The 15,145-nt window shown below is 37.3% G+C and overlaps 1 protein-coding gene across 1 annotated transcript in view; it reads right to left on the reverse strand.

Moving 5' to 3' along the window:
- Positions 1-15,145, reverse strand: part of CNTNAP4 (contactin associated protein family member 4) — a 241,399-nt gene that overhangs the window by 22,323 nt on the left and 203,931 nt on the right. The window contains exons 16-18 of the mRNA XM_025426897.3: positions 14,537-14,707; positions 13,591-13,809; positions 459-698 (exon numbers count right to left, since the gene is read on the reverse strand). Coding sequence (XP_025282682.3) covers positions 459-698; positions 13,591-13,809; positions 14,537-14,707 — 630 coding nt within the window. The remainder of the gene's footprint in view (positions 1-458; positions 699-13,590; positions 13,810-14,536; positions 14,708-15,145) is intronic.

Consider the following 15,145-nt stretch of genomic DNA (forward strand, 5'->3'; position numbering starts at 1 on the left):
TTTTATTCTTGGAAAAAATATTTGTTTGGCAAAAAACAAAAAAACCCCACTTCCTCAATCTCCTTTCACAGTTGACTTTCTTCATCAAAAATAACAATAATGCCTTTAGTGATTTTAAAATAGAGAACCACCTTGTGGGACAGGTTGTTGATAGCCTTATCATTTAAGAGCATCAACATTAGACGGAAAAAAGGCATAATGAGTGGCCAACACCTTAAGACATCTAGAGCAAACTTTACAGGATTTATTATTAATAGATACTATTTTTTAAAGACTTGAGGCAAATAGCAATGAAATGAAATGGGGTTAGCATGAAACAAGAAATTTGCAAAAAAAAAAAAAAAAAATCAGAAATGGAAGCATTTTTTGTCTCAAATTAGCCACCCAGAAAATGACTGGAGGATGTTTTCTTCATATTGGATGAGTTTTCCTGTTAGGACACCCCAAGCCATACTTACCCTTCGAACAGAATGGCCCTGTATATGCAGAGAAGGTGCAGTCACAAGAGAAGCCACTGAGCTTTTCTCTGCATTTCCCTCCATTTTGACACAATTTTCCATAGCTGCTGCAGTGGCCTCTGCAACCCGGCTCCACTCCGGGCGTCACCTTAGCTCTTTCTTCCAGGTCCAGGGACATTCCGTTCAACTGCAGAGATCGAATGCAGCCCAGAAAGCCCCTCTGTCTGGTGGCCGTTCCACCTAGAAGGGAAATACTACAAATGGAAACATGTTCCTAGGTGTTTTATTCAGGATTTAAAGATCAAACAAAGCGGAGGCCTCACAGAACGGCCAAAGTTGGCCTTACTGGGAATGGCCAAAACTGGATGTGTCAATAGAATGTGGGGAGCGCAATTTGTGACAGAACATTGAAAAGATCTAAGAAGATAAAACATGAATTCTGTTTTTTCCAAAGGTTGAATTTGTTTCATACTGGTTTTCTAAAAAGGATTTATTAAAATGTAAGTCAGAGAGGTTTTCTTTTCTGAGTTTTTTTCAAAGAACAAAATAAGGCTCTTAGGTTCATGCAAAGTAACAGTGAGATGGATTGACAGTCTTAAGTAGAAGCTTTTTTTTTTTCTTCAATTTTAAACCAACATATATTTGGGGTGAGTGTGGCTCCATTTCTCATATTGAAACCTGGTCCTGATGCTGGTATGATTTTAATTTATTGAGAATTATGAAAGACACCTTAAGTTCTTCTAACGACTGTGCACTGATGTGGTCTTTGGTTATTATTCTTCCATCAAAAACATGGTACTGGGCAGCCCGGATGGCTCAGTGGTTTAGCACCTGCCTTAAGCCCAGGGCGTGATCCTGGAGACCCGGGATCGAGTCCCACGTCGGGCTCCCTGCATGGAACCTGCTTCTCCCTCTGCTTGTGTCTCTGCCTCAATCTCTCTCTCTCTCTCTCTCTCTCTCTCTCTGTGTCTCTCATGAATAAATAAATAAAATCTTTAAAAAAATGGTAACTAAGATTATTCACTTTTGTCTGGCATATTTCCCAGAGAATTTTTTCTAAATACTGGTCTAGTGTGGATTGACCTAAGCTTGGAAAGATTCTCAATAAACTGGGGGAAAGGGGTTTGTCGGAGAGACAGTGATATAGCATTTATGGAATAATACATGACAGTATGTCTTATCAAGTCACCCCTGAGGAGGTTTCCACTGTCTGAGTGGAATCTGATCCTGCTATGTAAGGTATAGAGGCTCTTAAACTTTAAGGAATGTGTCACACGGAAGCCTTCTTAAAAATACAGCCTCACTCCAAGAAATACTGATTCTGTGGGCCAGAAACAGGGGCTATGAATCGAAACAATCAACAGACCTCCCAAGTGGATCTTATTCAGGTGGTCAGTCGACCCCACATTTTATAAGCAATGTCCTAGTAAGAATGTAAGCTCGAAAAGGGCCTTCACCCGATGTCCAGGAACACCATAAATTGAAGGTGTTCCTTCAATTTCTACTCAGAACTTGAAGTGGGAAAATAGTATTCTAAATAGTCTGGATGATTCTACCCAGGTGCATTAGAGGGTCACGGGTCCTCGAAAAAGGAGCTCTGCCACTGAACAGATGATGCTGCCTCACCATCAGGATCTGAGACCTGCTCTGTACAAACCGTCTCTTCCTAGGACGCGCTTCCTCCCTCCTCTACCACTTTACTTAGCTAGCTCTCATCTAGCCTTCATTAATAAACATCTCCTTATCCTCAGAGATTAAACAGGTTTTTATTTTAACTTTCAAAACCAAGAGTTGGCCAGAAAGACCCTAAAAATAGGCCTTTGTCACCATCTAGCAGGTTTTACATTTTACCAACAGACTTTGTATATTACGAGAGTCCCGCCATTAGATACACTTTGGTAAGGGCTGCTTCAATCACACTGTACCCTAGCACAAAAAACTGTGCCCAACACATAATAGCTGTGCAGTAGCTATTTATAATCATACTAATTAATCAGCAATTGACATTAATAACTGATTATTAACAATCAGTTAATGCACTGGCTCATTAAACTGGATGATGCCATAGGAGTGGGAGCTTGATGCTTCAGAGAGAGGAACACTATTGGCCACACAGGGTAGTTTGGGTCCTCAAGCCTGAGAATGAGGAAAAAACCCAAGGAATGTTTCTGAATAGATCAATCCTATATTTTTGGATAACAAAAATACCACGAAGGGAAAACTAAAAGAATTCTTAAGAATTTTGGACTCATGACTCATGGCACTAATGGTATTTAGAATTCAGATCATAGACATAAGGGTCTCCATTCGAACAACTATACTTAAATTTGTGTATTGAAATTACTTCAGTTGACATAATTAGTGCCTCTTCCGTGAAGCAAATACAGTGAAGTCATATTTTCTATTTATAAATCCAGATGCAGTGTGCTATAGAACCAGATATATTCCAATTCCAGTTTATGTGGGCACGCCAAGGACAAAGGAGTCTAGCTCATCCCGGAGTCTCAGAATAGCTGATAATCTTCTTGTTTCCTTCCTCCTACACTTACTCTGTCTCCTCCCATTTTTGAAGTCTCTCTTCTCCCCTTATTCTTAGGACTCTTCTCCTTTTCCTTCCACATTAAAGCTGCTACTCACCTTAGTTTCAGACCTCCCTATTTATTCTCACACTCTGCTGACTCATCTCAACAGAATGTCGAGAACTCAGAGTTAAGTCTTTGACCAAATTCTCCTAGCATCTTTGCTGGAGTTTTGTCTGCTCAACAAGGAATCCCATAGCTTCTTCCTCAATTTCTTTCAGAAGTGTTCTATAGTTTTTAGGGTATAGATCCTTTATCTCTTTGGTTAGGTTTATTCCTAGGTATCTTATGCTTTTGGGTGCAATTGTAAATGGGATTGACTCCTTAATTTCTCTTTCTTCAGTCTCATTGTTAGTGTATAGAAATGCACAAAGAGATGGAAAAATATTCCATGCTCATGGATTGGCAGAATTAATATTGTGAAAATGTCAATGTGACCCAGGGCAATTTACACGTTTAATGCAATCCCTATCAAAATACCATGGACTTTCTTCAGAGAGTTAGAACAAATTATTTTAAGATTTGTGTGGAATCAGAAAAGATCCCAAATAGCCAGGGGAATTTAAAAAAAGAAAACCATATCTGGGGGCATCACAATGCCAGATTTCAGGTTGTACTACAAAGCTGTGGTCATCAAGACAGTGTGGTACTGGCACAAAAACAGACACATAGATCAATGGAACAGAATAGAGAACCCAGAAGTGGACCCTGAACTTTATGGTCAACTAATATTTGATAAAGGAGGAAAGACTATCCACTGGAAGAAAGACAGTCTCTTCAATAAATGGTGCTGGGAAAATTGGACATCCACATGCAGAAGAATGAAACTAGACCACTCTCTTTCACCAGACACAAAGATAAACTCAAAATGGATGAAAGATCTAAATGTGAGACAAGATTCCATCAAAATCCTAGAGGAGAACACAGGCCACCCTTTTTGAACTCAGCCACAGTAACTTCTTGCAAGATACATCCACGAAGGCAAAAGAAACAAAAGCAAAAATGAACTATTGAGACTTCATCAAGATGAGAAGCTTTTGCACAGCAAAGGATACAGTCAACAAAACTAAAAGACAACCTACAGAATGGGAGAAGATTTTTGCGAATGACGTATCAGATAAAGGGCTAGTATCCAAGATCTATAAAGAACTTCTGAAACCCAACAGCAAAGAAACAAACAATCAAATCATGAAATGGGCAAAAGACATGAACAGAAATCTCACAGAGGAAGACATAGACATGGCCAACACGCACATGAGAAAATGCTCTGCATCACTTGCCATCAGGGAAATACAAATCAAAACCACAATGAGATCCCACCTCACACCAGTGAGAATGGGGAAAATTAACAAGGCAGGAAACCACAAATGTTGGAGAGGATGCGGAGAAAAGGGAACCCTCTTACACTGTTGGTGGGAATGTGAACTGGTGCAGCCACTCTGGAAAACTGTGTGGAGGTTCCTCAAAGAGTTAAAAATAGACCTGCCCTACGACCCAGCAATCGCACTGCTGGGGATTTACCCCAAAGATACAGATGCAATGAAACGCCGGGACACCTGCACCCCGATGTTTCTAGCAGCAATGTCCACAATAGGCAAACTGTGGAAGGAGCCTCAGTGTCCATCGAAAGATGAATGGATAAAGAAGCTGTGGTCTATGTATACAATGGAATATTACTCAGCTATTAGAAATGACAAATACCCACCATTTGCTTCAACGTGGATGGAACTGGAGGGTATTATGCTGAGTGAGATAAGTCAATCGGAGAAGGACAAACATTATATGTTCTCATTCATTTGGGGAATATAAATAATAGTGAAAGGGAATAGAAGGGAAGGGAGAAGAAATGTGTGGGAAATATCAGAAAGGGAGACAGAACATAAAGACTCCTAACTCTGGGAAACGAACTAGGGGTGGTGGAAGGGGAGGAGGGCGGGGGGTGGAGGTGAATGGGTGACGGGCACTGAGGGGGGCACTTGACGGGATGAGCACTGGGTGTTATTCTGATGTTGGTAAATTGAACACCAATAAAAAATAAATTTATAAAAAAAAAAAAAAGAATCCCATAGCTTTGCTTATAGCTTTGGCCCGGGAACTCTGGAGGAGGGTTAGGTGCTGGGAAGTCTGGATTATAGGTGGATTCCTGGTGTATTTCCTTTATTTCGTGTTATAGTACTTTAAATCATGATATTTATATAGTTTATAGGACAGAGTAGTGTTAAATCATGGTCTGTTAAGCATTTGACACTCTGAAGCAGCAAGTTTCTCTGATTTAGGAGTTGAACTCCCTCTGCCAGTGACATCATAATAACTAGATAATGTGGGAGTCCAACAGCTAAATACAGTTCCTTTTCATCTGTCCCAGCTTGTTTATTCTTATTCTTATTTGTTTTGTTCTAGACAAGGAGCTAGAGGCATAGAGAATTCCAGGGACAAGCCCACAGGGCACACAGCTGAGGAAATATTAAAATAAACACATTCAGTTGATGCAGAACAGGACAAGAATCTACAGTTGGCCTTTTCTTGCAAGGGAGTCGCTTTCTCTCCACACTAAAATATGGTCAAAAAAGATCATTTTCATTTTCTTCTATTTCTTAGATCATTTTTGGTTTGAAAAACATTCCAGTTCTGCAAGCTCTACTTAGTAGTTCTTCGCTGGGCATGATGGTGTCTGACACAGAGGGTACAGAATTATATGCAACTGAACTTGCCCTCAAAGAGCTCAGGGTCTAATAATGGATTTAGACTGGGAAACACATGATGTTAATGGTAGGAATAGGTACTCAGTGGACAAGAAGGTCAGAGGACGGAGATAATAACAGAAAAAAAAAAACCCATCGTCTGTATGAAATACATTTATTTGTAATAGTGAGAGGAAAATCGACACCTAGTCTTGTAAACAGGGCTTCTGTATTGTGTACTTGTGAAGAGTTAATGTTTATCTAATCGAATGGTTTTAAACTATATTTTTAATTATCAGAAAAAAAGGTCTAATTAGACATAAACATACATGGGATACATGTGTTGAGGATTTTTACTTTACCATTAGATTTCAAGTTAAAAATTTCTTACTTTAAGATGAACTATTCTGAAGAACACAGCCAATGTAAATACTATTGAGCTTGAAAGCTTAATTAAAGATTCCAATGACTTTTCAGGGTTAGAGTAGGTCCAATTAAAATGAGCTGCAGTTTGATTAATTGATTCTGGATGTTTCCACTGAGCTATTATGTTTGGAACTGTCTTCCAATTAATTTCCTATCAATTTACCTGCCATGCTATATCAGATATAATGAATTCTGGAACTTCACAAACACTAGGTATCCTGTGAAACTGATACTCAACCTTCCTATGTGAAGGAATAAAACTGAATCTGTCCACTTACGTAACAGTACTGGCATCTGCACCTAATAGGTGTGCTAGGTGATAAACAGAGATCGAGTCCAACCCTTTTATCATGTTCATGATTCTCAGGCAATGAGTCTAAGTGACAGATGCTATTGTCACGAAATACGAGCTGGCTCTTTCCTATGCCAATTTTTTTTTTTTTTTTGAGCAGGAAGAGCTTTAATTTTTTAATGGCAAATTATTTATGTGCTGTGCATGAATCTTACTGAGGATTAATTAGAAACAACTGCATATTTTCCCAGGGGCATAGAAAAAAAAAAGAAATCATGATCTCACATTTCCCTTTAAAATTTAAAGTTCTAAAACCTACCTGACAGAGTACAGGGGCTCTCCCTGACTATGGTACTGTGACAGAAAAAGGCAGCTAAGGCCCTGACCACTGATCAACTTGGAACAGAAAAGTGATAACACCTGCAGGGGCTCAGGACCAAGTCAGGGTGTTGAAGGGAAAAACTGGTCTTCTGTATATTATGCATTGGACCTTTAGTCCTGGTTTACCCAGCCATCCTGAGGGAAGACTTAGCCTTGTAGAAATGGTGCATTAATGTACAAAGCTGTGAGACTGGACCTCAGCTATGATTTTGCCATAGAACGTTCCTCACTGAGCATGACCCTAGGAGAGCCAGGAGGAAGAGGACTGTTCTCCCTCTTGTTCAAAGAACTGTTATGGTTGAAATAGGAAGTGAGTGTAGTCAACAGTGTCATAGGACAGAAAAAGCAGACACAGTTCGCTGAACGAAAAGTCAGTGGTGAGAATTTGCTCTGGTGGTAGTCACAGTAGAAAAATGTGGGTCTATTTAGTTTTCTCACATTCCAAGGCCACAAACCTCTCTGGTTTAACCTACTAAGGCATATTTTAAAGAAATGAACTGTTGATGGTATAAATCATATTCTCTGCTCTTAAGAGATCCCATGTGAATACTGATTTCAGTCAATGGTCACTAAGATTTGCTCACTAAACATGCAAAAGTACACCAAGTGCTTCTCAAGCTAATTGTGGAACAGACATCTCAAGGAGGAGAGAACACAATTGAAGTAAGTGATATGATTACACGAAAGAGAAATGTGGCTTTCACTGCACTGCACTTTGGTGATGTGGGAACATATTTATTACAAACGAAAAGCAGATTGAAATAAAAATTATTCAAATGTAAAACTTTTTGACATTCTCTTCCCATAACTATTTTTAGCCTATCAAAAGTAAACTAAAAGTAAAAAGACAAAATCTAGAATACATTATAATTAATAACTCCTAGACACTACTATTATGTATATGAAAATACAACCACAGAGAGAGAGAGAAGAAATTTGTAATCAATTTATCTGAAATAAATCCAAAATATATACAGAATTCTTATAAATCTTTTTTTTTTTTAAGTAGATTCCACGCCCAGGGTGGAACCCAATATAGGGCTTGAACTTAACAACCGTAAGATCAAGACCTGGGCTGAGATCAAGAGTTGGACACTTAACCTACTGAGCCATGTAGGGCCCCCCTCCTTTTTTTTTTTTTTTTTAAGAAAAAAGAAGATAAAACAGCCACATCATTAAGAAGGATATCCAAATGGTCAATAGCTATTTGGCAGTGTCTCTTAATGCTTAACATATGCACATCTTATGACCCAGTAATACCACTGTTAGGTACAGACCCAACAGAAATACAAGCATATGTTCACCAAAAGATCAGTACAAGGATATATCTGTGGTATCCAACTTTCCAAGTATACAAGTGCCCATTCACAGGAAATAAATTCACAGTAAATAATTTGTACTGGTACGCTCAGTTTCCTAAAAGATTCCTGGGTGATACTAATGTGGAGGCAAGGGTGAGAACCAACCTTCAGAGCTCCAATATGCTCAGAGTTCAACATTAACCTTTGTGTATGGCATTTAGAAACTGTTTGCTCCAGAAGCTCAATAAATATTTGTGGATTTGATGCAATTCAAATGCAATGCAAATGACTTTGTCTATGTCAGGAATTCTCACTTCTCCTTCAGGTCCTAGTCACAAAGTACTGAGATGGAGTTTGCCCCATTTAAAAGCCTGTCAGTAAAAGAATTTAGATTGCAAACAAAATTTGCAGAGCTAGTTGAATGAAAATCAATTCAAGGCTAATTTAAGAAGCTTCTAAGAAAAATGCTGAGTTTACAAACCAAAATAGAAAATGACCACTGTCACATTTCAGCTTAAAAAATGATTGATTCTTTTTTCCCCATCATTTCCGTGGTTGGAGAAAGTCTGTGGGGGAAACGCTAACAGCAGTGACTCTTGACAGTGAGTCCTCGTTCTAACAGGGTCAAGGGCATATGTTTAATACACTAATTAACATCATGCCACTAAACTTATTTTTTTAAGTAATAAATAGCACCTTTGAATAGCACTGTTCAACTCAGGTCATAAATCACCCACAAACAAAAAAAGAGAAAGTGAAAGAATGTGAAAAGGTCGGGAAAGGCTCTGCACCATAATTAAGAACAAGAATGGAGAAAGATGGGCTAGAATTAGAGGGTGAATCATCATTTTTGTTACAAAAAGCAATGTGATGGTTGGGATATTTGGGGAAGGGGAGAAGATAGTCAATGTGCTGGTGCTCACTGTATTTATCACAGTACATTCATGTTAACTCTTTTCACTTTTTCATACAAGGTTTGAGGTCCATTGTTTTATTACTCCTTCACAGTGCACGGCATCCTATAGTTTAGATTAACTGAAGATAATTGTTCCAATATTTGGAACCATAGCGATTGTTCAAAACCTCTGTTTTATACTTCTTCGGTGTAGACTAACACTAATTCCACCTCTGAAACTCTCATTTCCTTCTTTCTATGTCAGTGGTCATGTATCATTGTTGCCCAGCTGAATCACGTTTTTAATCATGCCTTCTATTTATTTTTACTGATTTTGCTCAGAAGGTAAAGCATCAGTCTTGCATCAGAGATGCACTCTGAGATGTGGACACACTTTATGACTGATTTTTAAGGGAGAGACTGAAGCCAGCAATAGAGAAAACATACTCAATGCTTTCATGTTATCCCATTCTACCGGTCACTTCTGAGAGACCGCCAAAACCCTTAACCTTGAAAAATTGTAATGTCAATAAATATCATCAACAAAGGCCCGGCTGTGGTAGCACAGTGAGATGGAGAATATTACTGAAATCAAAATGAACATGCATTCAAATACCCACAACATTTTACTTGTAGGTAAAAGTGTTAAAGATATATCTCAAACAAACATAGTTCTACATCATAAAAATTTCTTATGTTTCATCTTTGTAGTATTATAAAGTAACTTTATTTGATATTTGAAATATTCCACAATAGTGTTAGTGTTTTCTGCCAAATTTGTTTACAAAGAAGAAGGTACATTTTTGGTAAAAGCCACTAAATGCTGAGATACTAACACAATCTATCTTGGATTAACTAACATTAGCTTAGTCTTACAGTTTTATCCCTTGTTTATAAAGATTGTGTTTCTATGTAACTTAAAAGTACTATCGTCGTCGTTGTCATCATCATCATCATCAATATCATCATCTGGATTTAAACATTTTTTTAGGAGAAAAAGTTATAGTAGACACTTACTCTTTACAGTTACATTTATCTCATTAATACATCCTGATACTCCAAAACAAATGATATCCATTATGCATACTTAAAATACTGATTAGCCATAATTATTTTTAAGATGGATGGGTGAACTACTAATTAAACTCTTGAACTTGTAAGTAAGGGGAATGAAAGTACCCTTTAAAATCTGAACCAGAAGATCAATTCTGTTGAATCAGGGCAGAGACTGCTAGTCATGGCTCTGAGAACAGACTTAGTTCTAGAATATTGGAAAGTATTCATATGCGAGAAACAGTGTCCAAGAGAAGGTCCCTTCAATATCCAATATGTGCTGGCACAGAACATATGAACCAAGAAACCTGGTTTCCTGGGAGTGTGTGATCATGGGGTGGGGAGGATCTCATTGAAGGAAAGGGAGGAAAGGAAACATTTTCTCTTGGCTGTCAAGAAGGACCAGTAGTCTTTTGCAGTCTGGCAGGAGTATGGTTTATAGGGTTTATAGTATATAATTCAGACTGAATGGTCAGGGAACAGCTTGAATCATCCTACAAATTAGGATACAGGAAGAAAACAAGAAATGCTAACTTCAGTTGAAATTACAAACTGAGAAATGATGTGAGGATCCCAGAAACCTACAAAGTGTCTTGTCCTTGAGAAGATTAGTAGGGGTAAGAAGTAACACACTAACAGCAACAACCAACCCATCACAAGTTGTGTGCATTGACACTTCAAGCATGACCCAATGCTGGTTTTCACCATCTCCTCTCCAGCCTCTGCCACCATTAACTCCCACAGGGACCACCGCTGTAGCCTGCTTCTACCTCATTCCCTCCAACCATGTTCTTCACAGCAGCAAGGAGGACGTGGAAAATGTACATTAGATCACGCCACTCTTCTGGGCCTTAGAATAAAATCCAGTTTCCTTGCCATGGTCATACAAGACCCAATATATAACTGGACCATGATTCACACCATGCCTTCCCTCAGATCAATTCTCTCCTCTGCCATGATGGCTTCCTCCCTGCTCCCTGACTCCTAGAGCTCCTTCCCTCCACTTTGAGCATGGTCCCTCCACCAATTCTCTGTCTTCAGATGTTCACAGTTTCCCTCTTCTGCTTCCTCTGGCCTTTCTTCAAATGTAAGATCCTCAGGGAGCACTCCCCTGACCACCCCACTTAAAGTAGAAAGACCCCCAACTCAAATCATTGCCTGGCTTTTTATAGTATGTATCATTATCTGAAGTTGTATACACACATACATACACACACACATACAAATATGTAGGCATGCATGCATGTACACAATATGTATTATATTAATAACATATATTTTAAATAACATCCATTTGTCTTACTATTTACTCTTTTATTGGCTGCCTCTTGTCTCTTCCACTGAGACATACTATCAGGAATGCAGAGAGCTACTTTTTGACCTTAATAAGTGCTACATTAAATTAGCTCTAATTTTTACTTATTTTTTTTACTACTTTTTACCCACTTTGCACTAATTCAGTGTAACCTTTCACATTATAATTTAACCCCCAATGAAGTATTTTCATTTAGAAATTTTAAAAATATTGTGATTTGTTTGATAGTAATGTTATAAATTGATAAATATTTTACTGTGTAATCATTTTTATTAACTTGGTTGGGGCCCTTTTCTAAGAAAATGGTACACTCCTGTGGTAGAGGTAAAGATAAAAAGAAGATCCTGTTGTAGGCCTCTTAATAGCAAGTGACCTGCCTCTCCCTAATAAGTCTTTTTAAAAGTATGAGTCCTTTCAATGTCATCACACTAACCACGTCAATTTTCTCAGTTACCTGTAGTAAAAAGAAGGAAATTGTATAAACGGATTTTTATTAATAGTAGATGTAACATTTTTATCAGAGATCTTTCTGCCTTTTCTTCTTAGTTTCCAGTGATGTGACTTAACCAGAGTAAAGATTTTAATTCATAAAACTTTCACATAAGGCAGTCCTTGGATTTGAACACATATGGGAATGCCAAAAGCCTAACCAATTGCCTCCATAAAGATGAAATCTCTTAGGTATATTTATTAAAATTATAACACATGATTGATGGCAAAAGACTCAAGTCTGTTCCAACACAGTCTTCTGATAAAATAATATTACTTCTGTTACAACTACCTGAAATCAAATTAAGGCCAGGATTCTTATCATACACAATATATAGTGACTTCATTTCAATGACATTAAAAGTCACACAAAGGATGAAAGGTCATGTTCAGATGAACTGCAGCAGATTTCACTGAAAAATTCGAGGACTGTTTCAACCTTCTCAATTTCCAAGAATAGTAAGGCTATTTCCAAAATACTGACAGATTTTAAATTGCCATGCCTTTGGATGTAGCCATCTCTTAGTTTTTGTATATCAAGAAATATGTATGTCAATTTCCTGACTGAGTTTCCAGCATGCTACTAAAGGAAAAGTTACGTATTTCAAGTATTCCTTACTGTTTATATGCCCTTAAATAAGGCAGTTAAGTGGCCCCAAGATTATGATTAGATTGTCCATTATAGTGCCCTACTCATAGAAGCTGTTCATTTAAATATTTATTGAGTGACAGAATAAATGATAAAATAAGGAATATATAAATTCAATAGAAATCCCAAAACTGTCTTAGTCAAATAAGTCACAAATAGGCTTATCTTTTGCAGTGAGAATAATAAAACAAGATTATTAAGCAATGAAAGATGTAATGGGAATCTGTTGAATTTTGTTCTAAAACATAACTCCTAAAAATGTTTGAAATATGATTTCTAATCATTATAGTTTATTCTGCTTTATAGAGTTGTTGTGTCCTTATTTACACTAAAATATGTGAAAAGTGATCAAGTAAATAATTCCTTGAACTTAATAGTTGATGAGTTCCATACAGTAATTAGCAAAGATTAAAAATAAAACAAACACTTCCAGAAGGATTTCACTATCCAATGTATAGATTCCAGGTGAATGTATTTAGGCAATAAAGGAACATTTAGATGTAAGTATGAGGTAGATGATCAGAAGGTATCTGAAAAACAGGCAAAATGAGAGACGTCAGCAGAAGAACTGCTCCTGCTTTTCTTTTTTTCTTCTATTGGCCTGTTTTTTGACAGGGGTCCCTGTTTGGCATCAGCTGGAATTACAAGGAGGGCTCCTTAAATCCTCTGAGAACAAAGATAAACACCGCCAACAAAATACTAAAAGCACTAATGCAAAAAACAAAACAAAACGCCCAAAACCCAAATTGGAACAAATTCCATAATCTGTAATATTAAAGAATCCTGGTTTCAGAATGAATCAAACACAAATTTAAATCTCATTTACTAGGTAGATTCCTGAAGGCAAGGCATTTCAAGCCATTGTACCTCAGTTAGTTCATCTGTAAAATGGGGTTAACCCACTTCACAGGTTGGTTAAGAGGACGAACTCAAACACGGGCATAGCTGAGAATATAGGCTCCCAATAAATGATGGCTTGTTGTTGTTATTGGTTGGTATTATTTCATTTCTGCCCACCTCTGCACTTATATCATACAGTTAAGTAACAAACTGCCTAACAACAGAACTTACCCACAAAGAGTTGACTGTTGAGCTGTAAAAGGACATGCCCATCGGCGGGAGCAGGCTGCGTCTTTGGTAAGAGCTGATCCACTCGAAGAGATGCCTCTTTCATGTTCCGTTCCACCCTGACACGGTGCCACTGGTTGTCGTTGAAATGAGTGGGTGATTGCACCGAGATTTCAAAAGGCCCATTGCCCACATCAAATGAAAAGGTCACTACTGCTGGAGCTGTAAATATTACATATGAAGATTGTTCGAGTGAGGCCACATGGTGGACAGCAGAGCCCTTGACACACTTAGGAATAGCACCACGGCGTAGCAATCACAAAATATAAAGGCAATGGCTTAAGTCTTATGGAAGGAAATGATAGCATCCGTCAAGACTAAATGTGGAATGAGACCGTAAAATACATTCAGAAAAAAACCCAGATTTTAAGAACTTCATCCTCAGAGTTAATTTTGCATATTGATGAAGAGTAAGGCTAGTTGGCCAGAACAAGAAAACTAATAGCTTCTGACATTTTAGGTAAAACTCATTTTTACAACGATTCAAAGTTTATCTGATTTTAAAAGCATGTAAGACACAGTTGATATTAAGATACTAATAGTGGCCTAAGAGTATACGAAAATTATATCGTATACAAGATTATACGGCTGGTTTATTTAATTAATTAACTCTATAATTTACCAAGAATTTAGTTTTTAAAAAAAAATTAATTATTTGGACTTAAAACTCTTCTTAAATTGGTTCCAGAGAATACCAATTATTTCCCCAAATTATCGTGTTAAATATTATTTCTTGCAAAAAAGCTAACCTAATATTATAGATTTTTTTTCCAAAAGGACACAATGAAAAGATTTAGTTGATAAAGTAGAAACACAGTACTTTAACAATTAGTGAAAGGATTTACTACTAAATAGAATCCCACAGGCTTCTAAGGAAAAGGAGACTCACAGCGTAGCTCTATCCTTATAAAATCGGTAATCCCCAGGTTCTCTAAAAATACCCCAGATGAAGCTGTTGTCTTAAAAAAGAAAGACACATCTGCACTAAGTTCTCCATGGAAAGTAGGAAAATGAAGGTATGAAGCCTCAGTATTGAAGGAAGCTGAATTCCAAAATGACCCTGTTTAAAAAAAAAAAAGAAAAAATCAAAGACAAAAATTCATAAAATAAAATGAATGGCATAATTACATTTTTTATTTTAGCATTTCTACTATTAAAAATACTGCTAATTTATACAAATCCGATTTTCTTTTAACTACATGGTATACAGGACATGAGCATAAGATTGGAGATTTTACAGGATTGCAATCCTAGATTCCTTCCAACGTAGGAGAGGAATGAACATTGCAGAAATGTTCTGAATGTTATATTTCATATAAGAAAATTGACCTCACCCTAAATACCACCCTCTGCCAAAGTGATATGGTAAGAATCTGCCAAACACTGATAAATAGACTTAATTTTTTTTATAACTTGAAAATTGAAATACCTACAATCCTTTGGATAACAAAAATCTAAAGAAGCTCAAAGCATTTTTTGTTTTGACAATTCTAATGCA

Source organism: Canis lupus, chromosome 5 (assembly GCF_003254725.2).
Source record: "Canis lupus dingo isolate Sandy chromosome 5, ASM325472v2, whole genome shotgun sequence".
NCBI lineage: Eukaryota > Metazoa > Chordata > Mammalia > Carnivora > Canidae > Canis > Canis lupus.